The sequence below is a fragment of the Ranitomeya imitator genome, chromosome 2 (genome assembly GCF_032444005.1).
Source record: "Ranitomeya imitator isolate aRanImi1 chromosome 2, aRanImi1.pri, whole genome shotgun sequence".
Lineage (NCBI taxonomy): Eukaryota > Metazoa > Chordata > Amphibia > Anura > Dendrobatidae > Ranitomeya > Ranitomeya imitator.
This window is the reverse complement of record NC_091283.1, coordinates 345,217,108-345,237,731: the sequence shown is the minus strand read 5'-3', so window position 1 is coordinate 345,237,731 and position 20,624 is coordinate 345,217,108. Positions and strand designations below refer to the sequence as shown.

Here is a 20,624-nt window from a genome sequence, read left to right as displayed (position 1 = left end):
CGGTGACCCTTGGGGACGCACTTATTTTCGGTAGTCGACAATACCAATGTGAAGTCCCACCTGTGCCGGATACAGCGGACAGTCCTGGATTTGGGTCTACCCCCAGCAGGCTCAGGCGTCTGCTGAATGTCCCTCACTGCCAGCACCCCTCTGACAATTCCTCCTGCCGGGGAAGAAAAGGGAAATGGGCGTGGTCAGGGGTGTGGCCAGAATGTGCATGGTCCATCCCTCTACCTGGGAGGTGTCTGGATGTACGGCCATATGTATTACAGATTAGCCTTATTACCTTCCCACAGTGTAACCCCACTGTGATGTCAGCGCCGCCCTCCAGGTACAAGGGAGAAACTGATGGAACTATAAACTCCTCATTCCCCTAATGTCTGCCCTGTTCTGTCTCCTCAGGTCACCTGGCGAATACGATGAGATAGATTATGATAAGATTCTAGAGAAGACGTCCATGACATTATACAGCATTGTTTCTGCTCTCGGGATTATCGGTAATGGATTAGTCATCTGGATTGCCGGATTCAGGATGAAGAACACAATCAGTGCCATGTGGTTCCTCCACCTGGCCATCGCGGACTTCCTGTGCTGCTCATCTCTCCCCCTGAGAATTGCTGACTGGGCTACACTTCCCTCAGACTCCCCACATTTTGCACGTTGTATAGTGAACATTTTTCTGTTTAATGTGAACATGATCGCCAGTGTTCTCCTCCTGACGGCCATGAGTACTGACCGCTGGGTGTCCGTCATGTGGCCATTCTGGGCCAAAGTCCATAGATCTCGTAACCTGGTGAGAATCACTGCAGCGATCATCTGGGGGCTGAGCGTCATTGTGGCCGGTGCTCTGTATTATGTATATGACTACCATGTAGGTGATCTAGGTGAATGGTGTCGATATTATTATTACAGATCTCCTTATAACCCAGAGTTACACGAGACCACTCAGTGGATCAGATTCATTATAATGTGTGTGATCCCGTTTCTCATCATCGTCGCCTCTTATGTCACCATTTTCTACAAACTTAGAAAAAGTAAGAGATCCCAGAGATCTCAGAGATCCTCCAGGATCATCACCGCTGTTATATTGTGTTTCTTTATCTGCTGGTTTCCGTATTACATCTGGCCACTAATATACTTGTATTATAGAGATTACATCATATCCTATTATGGAGATTACATAATAATCAATTATTGGTATCGCATGACATTCCATATAGTACAAACTATCACTACCAGTCTGGCTTGTCTGAACAGCTGCCTGAATCCGATCATTTATGTGTTTCTGACAGCGGATTTCCAACACGGTTTCCTCAGATCCATCCCCTCCAGGCTAGAAAGAGCCTTCGGTGACCATCCTAATGACCTGAGCAGAGAGCGAGGAGACACAGGAGACACTCGCCCTACTGCTGTGTAATGGATATTCCTGGGATCTCCTCCATGTCACACCTCTTAACCCCTTGGAGACTGGGACATTTTTCCAGTTTCCTTCCTTTTTCCTTTCCATAAATCATAAAACATTATTTTCCCATGAAGGACTGATTGTTGCAGGCTGAAATGTAATAATGAAAGTCTCCCTTCACGTTACCACATAATGTGCTGAAAAATGGGTGAGAAATAATCCCAAGTGAAGTGAAATGGTGAAAAACAAATTGTAATTCCACCATAATAATAAAGTGACTCAGTAGATCACATCAGTTAACCGCTTCACCACCTTGGGTGTTTCTGTTTTTTGCCCCATGACTTTGTTATTTTTCATCACTATGGCCGTGTGAGGGCTTGTTTTTTGCGGGACGAGTTGCACTTTTGATTGACGCCATTGGTTTTGCCATATAATGTACTGAAAAATGGGGAAAAAAATCAAACTGCGGTGAAATTGCAAAAAAAAAGTGTAGTTCCACAATTGTTTTTTACTTTTTTTTTACTATGTTCACCAAATGCTAACACTGACCTGCCATGATGATTCTCCAGGTCATTATGAGCATGCAGATACCAAACATGTACACCAGGTCGGACTGGCCCACCAGGTCATTCTCCAGTGGGCCCCGGCACTGACATCTGCTGGCATACAGGGCCGGCAGCTGCTGAGGGCCCCCGCTGCCTCAGGGGCCACAGCCAGTGGTGTGTCACTAATAACCGTACACCACACAGTTGCTATGGGGCCTGTCAGGGGGCCTGCCCAGCACCAGCAACAGCGGAGGAGTAGCGGGTGACAGGAGGCAGGAGCCGGCTGCTGGCTAATGCTTGTGCCCGCTGCTAAACAGAAATGAGCTCATGGGCGTGGAGAGCAGTGAATATTCATTTCACTTTAATAGCCGGCAATGTCGGGATAGAATGTGAGAGTGAGGGGGAGGGGCCGTCTCACAGCACAGCACAGTTTAGATGGCGCGGGGGTCAGGAAGATGTCTGCAGCCCTCTCTGTGTCCCCTCCTACTCATCATGGCTGCTCATAAAGCACTGTCCTGGGATCTGCACAAGTGAATCAGCAGGACCTGATAAGTATACGTATATATGTGTATCTGTGTGTACATGTACAGTATATAATGTGTGTATGTGTGTATATAGTATGTGTGTACATATGTACAGTATATAGTACGATTGTGTATATATGTGGTGTGTAAATATATAAATATATAGTTGTGCTCAAAAGTTTACATACCCTGTCAGAATTTTTTCTTTCTTGGCCTTTTTCAGAGAATATGAATGATAACACCAAAACTTTTTCTCCACTCATGGTTAGTGGTTGGGTGAATCCATTTTATGTCAAACTACTGTGTTTTCTCTTTATAAATAATAATGACACCCCAAAACATCCAAATGACCCTGATCAAAAGTTCACATACCCTATTTCTTATTACCGTGTATTCCCCCTCTAACTTCAATGACAGCTTGAAGTTCTGTATATGCATGTACATACGAATACATGCTGACGAAGGAGCCCTCGCTCCGAAACGCGCGTCGGGTCTGACGTGCGGGCCACACACCGGACACTGTGAACTCACCACCTCTGACCAGGTAATTTATTGATACAGCATGTGCTGCCTGTTATACGGGTTATACTTGTGATACTCTGGTCGACTCTATGGTGGGATGTGTTATAGGTGCAGTAATGGCTGCTATTATTGTTGGTCACTAATAATCTCCCCTGGACGTTCATCTCCCACATGCAGCATAACAGTAGTTTGTCCTGATTTAGGGATGCATGGTGTCTTTGAGGTGTTCCAGGGATTGTTTGACGTATTTATTACAAGCCTTTCTGCTCTAATGGTGTCCACTCCCCATACTTACATCATTTAAACATAGGGAGCTTATGTTGGGCCTGCGCGTCTGTGTTTTACACGGTAGTATTCGTGGTGTGACCTGTACCATTGTCCCCCCATCCTTGTCCCTTCTCGTCTGTACATTTTAACATTTGTACTTAATAAAAAGTTGTTTTTATTGCTTATAGTTCTTTTTCGTATGGTCGTTCTTCTTGTGGTTTCCACATCTCTCCCATGTAATGTGTACATGTATAGTGTATATCTGTGTATATGTGCTGCATATATAGTTCTGTAATTGTAGAGTCGCCATAATAGGGATCAGCACTTAAAGTCTAATGCCTGTGCTTTACATTAGGGCCTGTTCACACTGTCTTTACTGCGCCCAGTGGGTTCTGCCTGAATCCTGTATAGAGCCATAGATTGCAATGACAGGAAAGGAGTTCACATGAATTCCACGTGATTTATTTATTTTTTCTGAATGTGTCCATCTGTCCCAACAGCTACAGAAAAGTGGACACTAGAATAAAAACACAAACTGAGACTCTAAGAAAATACATCAGACAGTCAATTTCAGAAAAAAGAAACAAATGGAATTCATTTATGTGAATCTTATTTTAGGGGGATTCAGGCAGAGCCCCAGGATGCACTGCAGAAGCTCAGTGTGAACAGGGCCTAATATACTATTGTGTGGAGTAGTGCAGTCTATACTATTCCACGCTGTCCTCGTGCAGCAGCCAGACACAGAGACGGACACCGGCCATAGACGGACACCGGCCAGACACGGACACCGGCCAGACATGGACACCGGCCAGTTACGGGCACTGGCCCGAGACAGACACTGGCCAGACACGGACAATTGCCAGACACGGACACCGGCCGGACATGGACACCGGACAGACACGGACACTGGCCAGACACAGACAGAGGCCAGATACGGACAGCGGCCAAACACGGACACTGGCCAAACATGGACACTGGCCAGACACGGACAGCGGCCAGACACGGACACCGGCCAGACACGGACACCGGCCAGACACAGACACGGCCAGACACAGACACGGCCAGACACAGACACGGCCAGACACAGACTCCGGCCAGACACAGAGGCCAGACACAGACGCAGACAGATACCGGCCAGACATGGACGCCGGCCAGACACAGACACCGGCCAGACACAGACACCGGCCAGACATGGACACCGGCCAGACACGGACACCGGCCAGACACGGACAGGGGCCAGACACAGACAAGGATGCCAGCCAGACACGGACAGGTGCCAGACACGGACACCGGCCAGACACGGACAGGGGCCAGACACAGACAAGGATGCCAGCCAGACATGGAGGCTAAGCCAGACACAGGCCAGACACAGACACCGGCCAGACACAAACACTGGCCAGACACGGACAGGGGCCAGATACGGACAGCGTATGTAATTGTCTGAATGCATTCGGTAAACAGTATTTTAATCTGGAGTCCAAATCGCCATTTGTATATTCGCCATTTGTACATTTGATGCAACCCAAGTTATGGCTCTCAAGGGGAGGAACTAATATAGTGGACAAACAAATATTTTGGATAAACTACTGAGCCAAACTAACAGCATTGCTTTATCAAATTTATATGAAGTGTATTGTGTCCAATGTGAGCAACCAGGCAAAGTAAAAAGGAGCTTTTCAAGTGAGCTCTTTAAGGTACACAAATGTTATGAAGTCTTTGCCACCAATGGGAGGTACCTTTTTTAAAAATGTAGTATTGACATCACAGCCCCCCTTGCCCAAAATTCTGTGGCCTATAACAGTACAGAATATGTTCACCCAGGTCATGTAGTCGGAGATAAGGATGAGACATTGCAGGAAACAGAGTTAAGAAGTAGCCCAATGTAGGGGTGTGGGTCTCTGTGACTTGTAATGGAGTGCATGAGCTGACAAACAATTGGCCAATGGGCGGTCCTTTTTTAATAAATAAAATAGTGCCATCACAGCCCCCTTGCCCAAAATTCACTGGCCTATAACAGTACAGAACACGTTCACCCTGGTCATCTAGTGGCAGGTAAAGAAGAGACACTTCAGGAGACAGATGTAGGTCCAATGTAGGGGTGTGGGTCTCTGAGACTTGTAATGGAGTGCCTCACCTGACAAGCATTTGCTCATGGGGGGTAAATTTTTAAAAAATATTTCATGTGTATCATAGACACCCTTTCCAAAAAATTGACTGTAGCAGCGCGGAACAGATGAACTCTGGTGATCTAGTGGTGGAAAATGATGAGAGGTGGAGGAAGGCCTCATTAAAATATAATCCCAATTTAAAGTTGTGTTTCTCCTACAATTGTAATGCCCATACAATAAGTGCCTATGGGCTGACAAACATTTCCCCAAAGGGGACACATTTATTAAAAACATACTATGGGCATCCTATACACCCTTGCCAAAAAATTGATTGTCTGTAGCAGCACGGAACACATGAACCCTAGTGACCCAGTGGTGGAAAATGATGAGAGGTGGAGGAAAGCCTCATTAAACCTAGGTCCAATGTAAAGGATTGTGTCTCCTACACTTGTAATGCCCATACACAAAGTGTATAGGCTGAGAAACATTTCCCCAAGGGGGATACAACATGTATTAAAAACATACTATTGGCATTATAGACACCCTTGCCAAAAAATTGACTGTCTGTAGCAGCGCGGAACACATGAACCCTAGTAATCTAGTGGTGAAAAATGATGAGAGGTGGAGGAAGGCCTCATTAAAACCTAGGCCCAATGTAAAGGATTGTGTCTCCTACACTTGTAATGCCCATGCACTAAGTGTATAGACTGACAAACATTTCCTCAAGGGGGACAAACATTTCCCCAAGGGGGATACAGTTACTAAAAACATACTATTGGCATCATAGACACCCTTGCCAAAAATTTGACTGTCTGTAGCAGCGCGGAACACATGAACCCTGGTGATCTAGTGGTGGAAAATGATGAGAGATGGAGGAAGGCCTCATTAAAAAGTAGGCCCAATGTAAAGGAGCAGGTCTCCTAGACTTGTAATGCCCATACACTAAGTGCATGGGCTGTCAAACATTTCCCCATGGGGGGGTTATTATTTTTTTTTTTAAATTATTTATGGGCATCATAAGCACCTTGCAAAACTGCAAAGTGGTTTCCTACACAGTTGCTGCTGGGAAGGCACTTTAAAAAAAAAATAAATAAATGACGGACGAATCGTTGGATGAAGTGATCAGGAAAAGGGGCATGGTGATGACAGGAATGGGAACATACATGATTAATAACAGCGGTGGTTATGGGAAGTATGAGATCCAGGATACAGCCTACAATGATTAGTCGTTTAGCCACCAGCAATTACCAGAATGTGTTTCATGCCCATCAGAAGATCGGTATAACAGATGCGCGTGTTATACTCGGCCTAAAAAAATGCCTGTCAAAAATATGTTGCCAACGACGCACATGCCTGTCTAAAGGGCAAAGTGCAACATGTTCGTGAGATGCTGAATTAGAGAAAGCAGATCAGTGTTGGAGGAAAACCAAACAAATTGATGGATGCTTGTGAAAAAATAAGTTTAAAGAAGAGTGCACCGTCCGAGTCTATAAACACACCCGTGGCACAAGCTTGTTCATCTTCTCCCATACATATTTACCAATAATATCCAAATGTCACATTCGAAAATTACTACAAAGTTGGAGGACCATAGGGCCCTTCTTGCTGAATTATTGAAAAAATTCCCATCTGAAAACGCTGGCAGAATAGGTCACAGTTCATTGGCAAAGCAAGGAGTACAGGTGAGAGAGACAACTCCAATCCAACAGAGGCAGTGGAACACTGACAAAGTAAGCGGATTTTTCTCACAACCTCCTGTCGCCCTGGCCCTGAGGCGTGGGGGACTCTCACAAGGAGGGCCTTGTTTGGGAAAATGCTGAGCGAGTACCATGCTGACCGTACCAACGTCCTCTGTCATTCCTGTGCCCTGTAATTATTGTTTTGCAAAGCTGAACACGGAGCATGAACTGTCTCTCTCTACTGAGTACAGCGCACGTTCGCACGTTCATGGAGCGCACAGTGCCAGGCTCTCTGGCGCTAACTGTGAACATGGCTCCTTGCTATCTGGCATTACCGCTTTTATTGGCGGGAGCAAACGCCTTTGTAATACAGAGACAGAGTACAACACCGCCCACGCGTTCACACTGTGATCTTCAGACTTTCTATGTGTGCAGTGACTGCCTCCAGGCAGAAGATGATGATGGTGGTGTAGTAGTTGGAGCATTTAACACAGTCATGAAGCAGCCATAACAACTTGAAAGAGAAGTGTTTTTAACGAGATACCACACTGTTCGATATGTGGCCTGTATTTTGTAATTTTTTGAACTAAAATAGTGTAACGAACTAGGGTAACAGACATCAAATAAAGCTGAATGTAGGCCTGAATTTCCACAATTTGTAGGCCACAAATACATCAGATGTCTAACAGCGATAACACACTGCCAGATATGTGGCCTGTATTTTTTTTATGCAAAACAGTGCTGTGTATAAGTAGAGTAACAGACAGGAAAAAAAGTGGTAAACCGGCCTACAATGCCCAAACTTTGAGCACGCAGATATATGAGGCCTGTCACGGAAATATCACACTGCCAAATATGTGGCCTGTATTTTTTTAAACGCAAAATAGTGCTGTGTATAAGTAGAGTAACAGGCAGGAAAAAAGTGGTAAACCGGCCTACAATGCCCAAACTTTGAGCACACAAATATATGAGGCCTGTCAAGGAAATACCACACTGCCAAATATGTGGCCAGTATTTTTTGTCATGCAAAATAGTGCTGTATATAAGTAGATAAACCTGAGGCAAATACTGCAAATAGTGACAAAAAATTTAGTTTTATTTAGACAAATCATACAGAGTCGACGTTTCGGCCATATGGCCTTTGTCAAGGTATTTATCTATAAACAAAAGTAACATGGGAAAATCAATAACAGAAAAAATACAATTCCATCAAAAAAGTTCACATAGACAGTAATTGTATAGCTGGGATTGAAAACTCATAGGTGGTTTTATCAACATGAGTCTTTACCTTAGTGAATTCTTCTTGCGAGAGGGTGCTATGAAGTGGTTGTTCAATGCTGTCAAACTCAGCTTCAATGGTGGGAATTTCTTTATGTAAAAATTCAACTGTCAATAGGATAAGATCCATTGAACATTTGTTAAGAATAGCTTCAAATTTGTTACAGAAGTCACTTCTATCAGAAAACAATGTGGGTCTAAGGGAGTCCCGTAATCCATGGGGTATTCGCTGGGCCCGATGATATTCGGCCAAAGTTACATAGTGAAGTTGTAGTGCGATCTTCTTCTTCACATGCTTTTTTCATAATCGCGAGTCTTGAGCTGTTCAGTTGGGGTATGTAAGAATTGGCCCGGTATGTTAACTTGGGCTATAATAGACTCAGCTTCAGCTTAATTATAAGAAAAGGTACTCAGGGACATAATGTCAGACTGGCAACAGCCCCCAAAAAGTAATATACTATAGATCAAGGGGGTAGCCGTCAAGTAAAAAGTACCTCCAGGAAAAAAGTATATAATACGTAGATAAACCTGAGGCAAATACTGCAAATAGAGACAAAAAATTCAGTTTTATTTAGACCAATCATACAGAGTCGACGTTTTGGCCGTATGGCCTTTTTCTAGGTATTTATCTATAAACAAAAGTAACATGGGAAAATCAATAACATAAAAAATACAATTCCATCAAAAAAGTTCACATTTAATTGGTCATATAGAAGACAGGGCATAGTGACACTAGCAAAATGTATAACAAACCATATTCATATAATATGCCAAGATTACATAATCAAAACAGAGTCTTCATTATCTGCCAAAATGAAGTCATGAGTAAACCATAAAAGGAATGAAAGATCTGTGGGCTGAAAAGGAGGAATAAGAATCATAACGATAATAATAATAACAATAATAATAATAGTACTATATGATCCATGAACAGAGATTGCACAAACTAATAAAGCATACATGATAAAATATAGGATCTAGGCTGGGGGGTCCTAAAGTACAAAAAAGAGACCAGATACATAGAATAACCACCGCCAAAAATGCACTCTAAGACGGAGAGACCGAAAAGATCTATTAAGTTCTTGATCCAATAAAAACTCATTAAATGGTGGGGTAGGCAAAAAGAAAGGCCCTTTTGTAACACCTGAAACTCAGTAGGAGCTAAATTATGAGATGAGATATTATATACCAGTTGATTATTCAATACCTGGGAACGTGTCTGCATCCGTGTGGTAACTGAAGCGCCGTTTTAAGTTGGCGGACCGGAAATGTACGAATGCATAGGGACATGTAAGATAAAACTGCGCTTGCGTCTAGGCTAAAAGCGGAGCATGCGCACATCGTCCGAACGGCGCTTCCGTTACCACGTTACACCACTTTCCGTCAGCGGTATTATCCCTGCCTCGTGATACTACTTTGCCAGGTACGATTTTTGCGCTCTCTATATCCTTTGGGGCAGCTTCTTTTCTCATCTTGATGGCTATGTTGTTTCTTGTTCAGTTAGTGAATACAGCTCATCATACAGGTATCAATCTTAGCCTTTCCACATTTCGGTCATCCATGTCACTTCTTTGGTTGGGCGGTGGTTATTCTATGTATCTGGTCTCTTTTTTGTACTTTAGGACCCCCCAGCCTAGATCCAATATTTTATCGTGTATGCTTTATTAGTTTGTGTGCAATCTATCTGTCCATGGATCATATAGTACTACTACTATTATTATTATTATTATCGTTATGATTCTTATTTTTCCTTTTCAGCCCACAGATCTTTCTTTCCTTTTATGGTTTACTCATGACTTCATTTTGGCTGATAATGAAGACTCTGCTTTGATTATGTAATCTTGGCATATTATATGGATATGGTTTGTTATACATTTTGCTAGTGTCACTATGCCCTGTCTTCTATATGACCAATTACTGTCTATGTGAACTTATTTGCCTATGCAGCATCAATAGTAAAAAGATGTAATGTTAAAAATAATAAAAAAAACATAAAACCTGCTATACTCACACTCCGTACTCCGCCGAGCCGCTCGCGCCATCTTCCGTTCCCAGAGATGCATTGCGAACTTACCCAGAAGACTTAGCGGTCTTGCGAGACCGCTAAGTCATCTGGGTAATTTCGCAATGCATCTTGATGGAATATAGGCTGAACTGGATGGACAAATGTCTTTTTTCGGCCTAACTATGTTACTATGTTACTATGTTATCTTGGGAACGGAAGATGGCGGCTGCATCACACAGCTTCGCTGGATCCCAGGAGTGAGTATATAACTATTTTTTATTTTAATTACTTTTTTTTTAACATGGATATGGTGCACACACTGCTAAATACTGCGTGGGCATTGTTATATACCTATGTGACTGGGCAATATACTACGTGACTGGGCAATATACTACGTGACTGGGCAATATACTACGTGGCTGGGCAATATACTACGTGACTGGGCAATATACTACGTGACTGGGCAATATACTACGTGGTTCTGTGCTGAATACTATGTCGCTGGGCAATATACTACATCACTGGGCAATATACTACGTGACTGAGCAATATACTACGTGGCTCTGTGCTGAATACTACGTCGCTGGGCAATATACTACGTCGCTGGGCAATATACTACGTGACTGGGCAATATACTACGTGACTGGCCAATATACTACGTGACTGGCCAATATACTACGTGACTGGCCAATATACTACGTGACTGAGCAATATACTACGTGGCTCTGTGCTGAATACTACGTCGCTGGGCAATATACTACGTCGCTGGGCAATATACTACGTTACTGGGCAATATACTATGTGACTGGGCAATATACTATGTGACTGGGCAATATACTATGTAGCTGGGCAATATACTACGCGACTGGGCAATATACTACATGGCTGGACAATATACTACGTGACTGGGCAATATACTATGTGACTGGGCAATATACTACGTGGCTGGGCAATATACTACGTAGCTGGGCAATATACTACGTGGGCTGGGCAATATACTACGTGGCTGCGCAATATACTACGTGGCTGGGCAATATACTACGTGGCTCTGTGCTGAATACTACGTTGCTAGGCAATATACTATGTCACTGGGCAATATTCTACGTGACTGGGCAATATACTACGTGACTGGCCAATATACTACGTGACTGGGCAATATACTACGTGACTGGTCAATATACTACGTGACTGAGCAATATACTACGTGGCTCTGTGCTGAATACTACGCCACTGGGCAATATACTCCAATATACTACATGACTGGGCAATATACTATGTGACTGGGCAATATACTACGTAGCTGGGCAATATACTACTTGACTGGGCAATATACTACGTGGCTGGACAATATACTACGTGACTGGGCAATATACTATGTGACTGGGCAATATACTACGTGGCTGGGCAATATACTACGTGGCTGGGCAATATACTACGTGACTGGGCAATATACTACGTGGCTGGGCAATATACTACGTGGCTGCGCAATATACTATGTGGCTGGGCAATAAACTACGTAGCTGGGCAATATACTACGTGGGCTGTGCAATATACTACGTGGCTGGGCAATATACTACGTGGCTGCGCAATATACTACGTGGCTGGGCAATATACTACGTGGCTCTGTGCTGAATACTACGTTGCTAGGCAATATACTACGTCACTGGGCAATATTCTACGTGACTGGGCAATATACTACGTGACTGGGCAATATACTACGTGGCTCTGTGCTGAATACTACGTCGCTGGGCAATATACTATGTCGCTGGGCAATATACTACGTGACTGGGCAATATACTACGTGGCTGGGCAATATACTACGTAGCTGGGCAATATACTACGTGGGCTGTGCAATATACTAAGTGGCTGGGCAATATACTATGTGACTGGGCAATATACTACGTGGCTGAGCAATATACTACGTGACTGGGCAATATACTACATGGCTCTGTGCTCAATACTATGTCGCTGGGCAATATACTACGTCTCTGGGCAATATACTATGTGACTGGGCAATATACTACGTGACTGGGCAATATACTAAATGGCTCTGTGCTGAATACTACGTCGCTGGGCAATATACTACGTCGCTGGCCAATATACTACGTGACTGGGCAATATACTACGTGGCTCTGTGCTGAATACTATGTCACTGGGCAATATACTACGTCGCTGGGCAATAATACTACGTGGCTGGGCAATATACTACGTGACTGGGCAATATACTACATGGCTCTGTGCTGAATACTACGTCGCTGGGCAATATACTACGTCGCTGGCCAATATACTATGTGACTGGGCAATATACTACGTGGCTCTGTGCTGAATACTATGTCACTGGGCAATATACTACGTCGCTGGGCAATATGCTACGTGACTGGGTAATATACTACGTGACTGGGCAATATACTACGTGACTGGCCAATATACTATGTGACTGGGCAATATACTACGTGACTGGGCAATATACTATGTGGCTCTGTGCTGAATACTACATCGCTGGGCAATATACTACATCGCTGGGCAATATGCTACGTGACTGGGCAATATACTACGTGACTGGGCAATATACTATGTGACTGGGCAATATACTATGTGACTGGGCAATATACTAGGTAGCTGGGCAATATACTACGTGACTGGGCAATATACTAGGTAGCTGGGCAATATACTACGTGACTGGGCAATATACTACGTGGCTGGGCAATATACTACGTGACTGGGTAATATACTACTTGACTGGGCAATATACTACGTGGCTGGGCAATATACTACGTGGCTGGGCAATATACTACGTGACTGGGCAATATACTACGTGACTGGGCAATATACTACGTGACTGGGCAATATACTACGTGGCTGGGCAATATACTACGTGACTGGGCAATATACTACGTGACTGGGCAATATACTAGATGACTGGGCAATATACTACTTGGCTGGGCAATATACTATGTGACTGGGCAATATACTACGTGGCTGGGCAATATACTACGTGGCTGCGCAATATACTACGTGGCTGCGCAATATACTACGTGGCTGGGCAATATACTACGTAGCTGGGCAATATACTACGTGGGCTGTGCAATATACTACGTGGCTGGGCAATATACTATGTGACTGGGCAATATACTACGTGGCTGCGCAATATACTACGTGGCTGGGCATTATACTACGTGGCTGGGCAATATACTACGTGGGCTGTGCAATATACTACGTGGACATGCATATTCTAGAATACCCGATGCGTTAGAATCGGGCCACCATCTAGTATGTATATAAGTAGAGTAACAGACAGTAAAAAAAGTGGGAAATCGGCCTACAATGCCCAATGTTGGAGCACGCAGATATATGAGGCCTGTCACGGAAATACTACACTGCCAAATATGTGGCCTGTATTTTTTAAGGTGGTATGCAAAATAGAGCTGTATATAAGTAGCGTCACAGACAACAAAACAAGTGTAAAACCAGCCTAAAATGCCCAAACTTGGAGCACGACGACATATGAGGCCTTTTTTGTTTTTGGGTGAATTTAAAATCAAAATAAAATAAAAAAAAGAGTGGCACAAGGCTACCACACAGAACTATGCTACTGCGGAAATACGACTTAAAAAACCCCCCAAAAAATACAACAGGACTCAGCCTGACATAACAGACTGTATTAATTATTTTTTGGGGGGCATTTGGGTGAATTTATAAAAAAATATATATATAGTAGAACAAGGCTAGCACACACAACTATGCTGCGTATGCCTGACAAACTATGATTTTTCTACAGATGCACCAGGACTCAGTCTAAAATAACAGACTGTATTTTTTTTTTTTTTTGGGGGGGGGTGAATTTTTGGAAAAAGGAAAAAAAAATGAAAACTGCAACTAGGTATATAGTGAATAAGCTGCAGCAGCAGTTATGGAGCTTTGGGAGGGATGCAGTGGGAGCAATGTACGCACATACAGTGCCTGCAGGCCTTGCACTGATGTGGATATGCTGTGCCCTGCCTACCTAGCGCTGCAATCTCGGGACCCACGAATTAGCCCTATAAAGGACTGTTGGTTTCTCAGGAGTTGTGGATTTAACAGTTGCAGACCTACACTAACTATTAAAAGCACGATTCTGACCCTGTCTCAGCAGCAGCTCTCACTACTCTCGCTGAATCCGGAGCTGAATGCGGCGAGCAGAGCGGCGTCAGGTCTCTTATACTCGTGATGATGCTGTACGGCCAGCCAATCACTGCACGACCACAACAAAGATGGCTGCGGCATTTCATGGCATGGCAGACAATCCCTTCAGCGTGATTGGGTCTCTAAAGTCTGCCAAAAATGCTGGGTGGAGACACCAGTTACCGCCGAATAATCCCGGAAATGCTCGGTGCTCGACGAGTACACCAAGTACACTGATACTCGGGCGAGTAACAAGTAGTAGTGAGCACGTTCGCTCATCACTAGGAGCAAGGTGCCCCTCTTAGTCATGGTTAAGTCCCGATCGACATACCGGCTTCATTGGTCCGGGTACACTTGACAGGGTCCACATCTTTACAAAAATTATAGAGGAACAATGAGCAAGTGTCACTGTTCTGCAGATTGTGTGGAAGATGAGTGAGAGCCTATGCGGCTACGTCCGCCCTGTTGCGGCAGTGGTTGCTGGGAAGGTCTGCGATGGTTGTTGTAAGGCGCCACAGGTCTTGGCATGTTTGTTGGCCAATTATCTGAACCTGTGGCAGGTCCAGCCTTTCCAGAAATCCCTGCAAGCCCTGAGGATCCCTCAGAAATGCCACTACCCTCTGGTCTCATACCTGCAATTGGAAAGGGAATCCTCATGAATAGGGCATGTTCCGATCTCTCAATGCCTCCAAGACAGGATGTAAAGCCCTGTGTTTGGCCAGGGTTCTCCAAGAAAAGTCTGCCAAGAACTGCAGATGGACTCCGTCGAACTCAAAGGGGCCCTTGATCCTGGCTTCCGCCATTATGTCCTCTTTGACCACGTAAAAATGAACCCAGCAGATAATGTCCATTGGCCTGCTGGTGTCATTACTCCGAGGCCTGATGGCCCGATGCACTCTATCCAGGATGATTTCCTCCATTGGACTCCTTTTCAAAAGCGTGTTAAATATTCCTTTCAAGGTCTGCATCAGGTCCTGGTATGTTGTGGTCTCAGGCAGAGCCCAGACGCGGATATTATTGCGTTGATTTTAGTTCTCAGAGTTCTCCATCATGTCAAACAGGGCGTTTATCTGCTGAGTATGTTGGTCAAGGAGAGTCTTTTGGGTAGCTTGTTCAGATGTCAGCACAGTGGAGGCTGATTCCAGCTGTGACACTCTATCAGTGACTTGGGACACAGTGGCATTAATAGAGTGAATCTCCACTTTATATAGGTTCTCCAACTGTATATATCCTTCCATATCAGTTTTTGTGGGTAACTCTGACATTTATCCCCGCAGGTCTTTTATTTAATCCATCATGTTCAAGGGGCTGGAGGCTGTGCAGTCAACCCTTCTCTGCTGAGTTCTATACTGCCCTCTGTCTGGTTCATTCTGGGAGGGGGAGGGGACACATACTGAGAAGACTAAAAAGAAGAATCCCCTGCAGCCATTTTGAGTCTTCTTGGTTTAGCAGAGCCTCTTGGGTCAGTGAAGAATTTTTGGATATTTCCTGTCTTTGCTGCCCCTGAAGCCATGGGTGTCTCTGCAGTGGAGGGGGAAGAGGACGGTGAGGGCTTTCAGCCATTTTGAGTCCTCTTGGTTTAGCAGAGCCTGTTGGGTCAGTGAAGAATTTTTGGATATTTCCTGTCTTTGCTTCCCCTGAAGCCATGGGTGTCTCTGCAGTGGAGGGGGAAGAGGACGGTGAGGGCTTTCTGCTCTTCCTGTCCATAATGCTGCGTTCCCCTGATAAGTATTGCTCATTTAGTAATACATGTGGCTGTAGACACACACTCCCTAGAGTCCCAGGTCCACAGGAGCTAATCTCCGCAGCCTCCTAGTATCTCTCAAGGTTATCTCTTGTCATGTATCTTCAGCGACTCACTGGACCAAGGGATTAGCTGCACCCGTCCTCCACTTCACCCAGCTTTCTAGATGTGGTGCCCATGCTCCAGAGCTCTCCCCAGGTGCTGTTAGTTCATCAGATGCAGGTTTTCTCCATGTGAGCAGCAGGACCTCTCACACCATGCTTCTGTCCCATGCCATTGCTAGGCCATGCTCCCCCAGAATTATTAAACTCTGATGTAAGTTAATAATGGAGACATCTGTAGGTACGAGCTCTTAAGTCATTCTGGACTCATGGATGTACGGCCATATGTATTGCAGATTAGTCTTATTACCCTTCTTACATTTTATCATAGGAATTGCAAAAGGTTCTTAGGTGTTTATGGGCAAATAAAATCAAAGTAGCAATGATTTCTGTGACCCCGCTATACAATGGGGGATATAGTGGGGCTACCTCTTGCTCCACAGTGTGATCTCAATGTGATGTCAGCCCCGTCCTCCATGTACAAGGGAGAAACTGGTGAAACTATAAATTCTTCATTTCCGTAATGTCTGCCTTATTCTGTATTTTCAGGTCACCTGACGAATACGACGAGATACATTATTATACTAACATTATACAAAAGACGTCCATTCCATTATACAGCATTGTTTTTGCTCTCGGGATTATCGGTAATGGATTAGTCATCTGGATTGCCGGATTCAGGATGAAGAACACAATCAGTGCCGTGTGGTTCCTCCACCTGGCCATCGCGGACTTCCTGTGCTGCTCATCTCTCCCCCTGAGAATTGCTGAGTTAGCAGATTCCTCATACATCCCACATATTGCAAATTGCATAGTGAACATTTTTCTGTTTAATGTGAACATGAGCGCCAGTGTTCTCCTACTGACGGCCATGAGTACTGACCGTTGGGTGTCCGTCATGTGGCCATTCTGGGCCAAAGTCCATAGATCTTGTAACCTGGTGAGAATCATTGCAGCGATCATCTGGGGACTGAGCTTCACTGTGGCCGGCGCACTGTATTACATATATAGATACCATGTACGTTCTCTAGATGAATGGTGTGTATATGGTTATTACATTTATGATTATAACCGAGAGTTACACCTGGCCATTCAGTGGATCAGATTGGTTATAATGTGTGTGATCCCGTTTCTCATCATCGTCACCTCTTATGCCACCATTTTCTACAAACTATTAAAAAGTAAGAGATCCCAGAGATCTCAGAGATCCTCCAGGATCATCACCGCTGTTATATCATGTTTCTTCATCTGCTGGTTTCCATATTACATCTTGCCATTAATACCCTTGTATGGATATTACATAACATACCATATATTACGCACTATCAGTATCAGCCTGGCTTGTGTGAACAGTTGCCTGAATCCAATCATTTATGTGTTTATGGGCCCGAATTTCCAACAAGGTTTCCTCAGATCCATCCTCTCCAGGTTAGAAAGAGCCTTAGGTGACCATCCTAATGACCTGAGCAGAGAGCGAGGAGATGCAGGAAACGCTCGCACTACTGCTGTGTAATGTATATTCTTGGGTTCTTCTGAATATGACACCTCTTAATCCCCTCCTTGGAGACTGGGATATTTTTCATTTTTCCATTTGGATTCCTTTTTTTCTCTCATTCCAAGAATCATAAAATGTTACTTTCCCATCAGCAGAACGAGGTGTTGAATTTTGCATGATGAAATTTAATTATGAAAGCCTCCCTTCATGTTACCAAATAGGTGAAAAAATAATCCCAAGTGAAGTTAAATGGTGAAAAAAAATGCAATTTCACCAAACTAAAGTGACAGTGAAATTTCTGTAGTTTAAACGCATGAATAATATGTATAAATTAGGAGATCGGTCCACTCATCTCTGAGGATTTCGAGTTCAATTTCCTCAAATTCATGAAAGTATTTTTTATTCAATAAGCAGTTCACAAAAAAATTAAACTTGTCCAACACCATTTCCCGCACTGCTGAAGCAAAAGAGAGAGGGATAATGTATTTCAGTTTGTCCATGTGGACCTTCTGAAAATGACCCACAGCTATGACATCTGGCAATTATCATACTTGGTATAGTGGTGTCAGTAACTCGGCCATCACAGATCACCAGAGCACAGTTTATAAAGGAGAGTCCTTTTCCACATCCAGAGTCAATGGGTATCTCTCAGCTCTTATTGTTAGTGGAGTCCTCTCTCTCTAAGCTCTCATGGTTAGCTGAGTCCTCTCTCTCTCTCCAAGCTCTTATGGTTAGCAGAGTCCTCTCTCTCTAAGCTCTTATGGTTAGCTGAGTCCTCCCTCTCTCTCTTCAAGCTCTTATGGTTAGCAGAGTCCTCTCTCACTAAGCTCTTATGGTTAGCTGTGTCCTCCCTCTCTCTCTCTTCAAGCTCTTATGGTTAGCAGAGTCCTCTCTCTCTAAGCTCTTATGGTTAGTTGAGTCCTCTCTCTCTCCAAGCTCTTATGGTTAGCAGAGTCCTCTCTCTCTAAGCTCTTATGGTTAGCTGAGTCCTCCCTCTCTCTCTCCAAGCTCTTACGGTTAGCAGAGTCCTCTCTCTCTAAGCTCTTATGGTTAGCAGAGTCCTCTCTAAGCTCTTATGGTAAGCGTAGTCCTCCCACTCTCTCCAAGCTCTTATGGTTAGCAGAGTCCTCTCTCTCTAAGCTCTTATGGTTAGCTGAGTCCTCCCTCTCTCTCTCTCTCCAAGCTCTTATGGCTAGCAGAGTCCTCTCTCTCTAAGCTCTTATGGTTAGTTGAGTCCTCTCTCTCTCCAAGCTCTTATGGTTAGCAGAGTCCTCTCTCTAAGCTCTTATGGTTAGTTGAGTCCTCTCTCTCTCCAAGCTCTTATGGTTAGCAGAGTCCTCTCTCTCTAAGCTCTTTTGGTTAGCGTAGTCCTCCCACTCTCTCCAAGCTCTTTTGTTTAGCGGAGTCCTTTCTCTCTCTCTCCAAGCTCTTATGGTTAGCAGTTCCTCTTACTATTTTCCCAGGAGATGGCAGTAGTGGTCGTGTTACTCTCTCCAATGCAATTGCACTTTTTCTAAATAAAAGATGTTTCAGCACAGTTCCTGAGCGCCGGAATTTCCACTTTTTCTCTATCTTTAATATGTTTAGTTATTTTAATGTTTTAGTAGCTTAAAACTATTCCGAATTTGGTGTAAGTAAATTTTGGATTGTGTTCTGATTTCTCAAAACCCAGAACTTGTTTGTTTTTTTCCCCGCGGTAAGAGGAATTTATTTTTCTATTTTGGGGTAGATATGATGTTTTGATCACATTATTTGTGGGTGACCAAAAAATAATATTGCCATTTTGCATTTTTGTTCATTTTGATATTTATAATTCGGACTTTAACCCCTTTTCCAACATTGGACATACAGTGGTGTGCAGATAGATTGTTATGACAGCCATGTGCCACTTGAAGGCACCCATTGCCTAATATGATGGTTCTCTATGAAGCCACAGGCGACGTTGTCATATAAAGAACAATAGATCAGACGATCACAGGTTCAAGGCACCAAAGGAGCTAAAAGAGGAATGATTCAAAAAATTGTGGAAGGAGAACTAGAGGTTCAATTGAAGGCTCACATCAGACAATTATGCTGCCGGTAAAACACCAAAAAGTCATGATTCCATATTTAGCAGCTTCTGGTGCCAAATCTCAGAACAGGAGCCCTTTCCAGGGGACAGCAATGGGAAGAAAGGAGGAGCAGTTCCAGGAGGAACTGTACAGACCCTCAAAGTTAACATCTGGGGGCAGGGCCGCCATCAGTGCATCACTGCCCTGACTGGCGTAAGGGGCCCGATGATCAGAGGGGGGCTGCATCGGGCCCCATCTCTTCTGGTCATCGTGCCCCAGCGGCAGAATTCTGCCAGTGCAGAAACTGAACCTGCGTCTGAGACGCAGGTCCTGTTAAACTCTATTGCCGTGCAGGCTCGGGCCCGCATGGCAATAGTTAAAAGCTGCCAGGCAATCGGAGGTTGACAGCTGACATCAGCGTGCACGTCGCTTGTTATGAAAGGTAAATCAGTACCACAATGGACATAGAGGTCAGCGCACATACAGTGACCTGGCAATAACCCAAAAAACAAGAACGAGCTCTGAGACGTGGGAACTCTGTTGACCGCAATCCCTAATCCTCTCCAACCACACTAAAGGCAGCCGTGGATTGCGCCTAACGCACCCTATGCAACTCGGCACGGCCTGAGAAACTAGCTAGCCTGAAGATAGAAAATAAGCCTACCTTGCCTCAGACAAATACCCCAAAGGAAAAGGCAGCCCCCACATATAATGACTGTGAGTTAAGATGAAAAGACAAACG

The 20,624-nt window shown here is 44.3% G+C and overlaps 2 protein-coding genes across 2 annotated transcripts; both read left to right on the top strand.

Annotated features, from left to right (window-relative positions):
• Window positions 1-410: 410 nt before the first annotated feature.
• On the top strand, window positions 411-1,535 carry LOC138667426 (formyl peptide receptor 2-like). The gene has a single exon (XM_069755636.1). The coding sequence runs from the start codon at window positions 458-460 to the stop codon at window positions 1,415-1,417; it is 960 nt and encodes a 319-aa protein (XP_069611737.1). The 5' UTR covers window positions 411-457; the 3' UTR covers window positions 1,418-1,535.
• Window positions 1,536-8,323: 6,788 nt separating this feature from the next.
• LOC138666527 (C3a anaphylatoxin chemotactic receptor-like) lies at window positions 8,324-19,026 on the top strand. The gene is made up of 2 exons (XM_069754741.1): window positions 8,324-8,421; window positions 16,886-19,026. Exons 1-2 carry the CDS (start codon window positions 8,324-8,326, stop codon window positions 17,847-17,849), a joined length of 1,062 nt encoding a protein of 353 aa, XP_069610842.1. The 3' UTR covers window positions 17,850-19,026.
• Window positions 19,027-20,624: the final 1,598 nt, after the last annotated feature.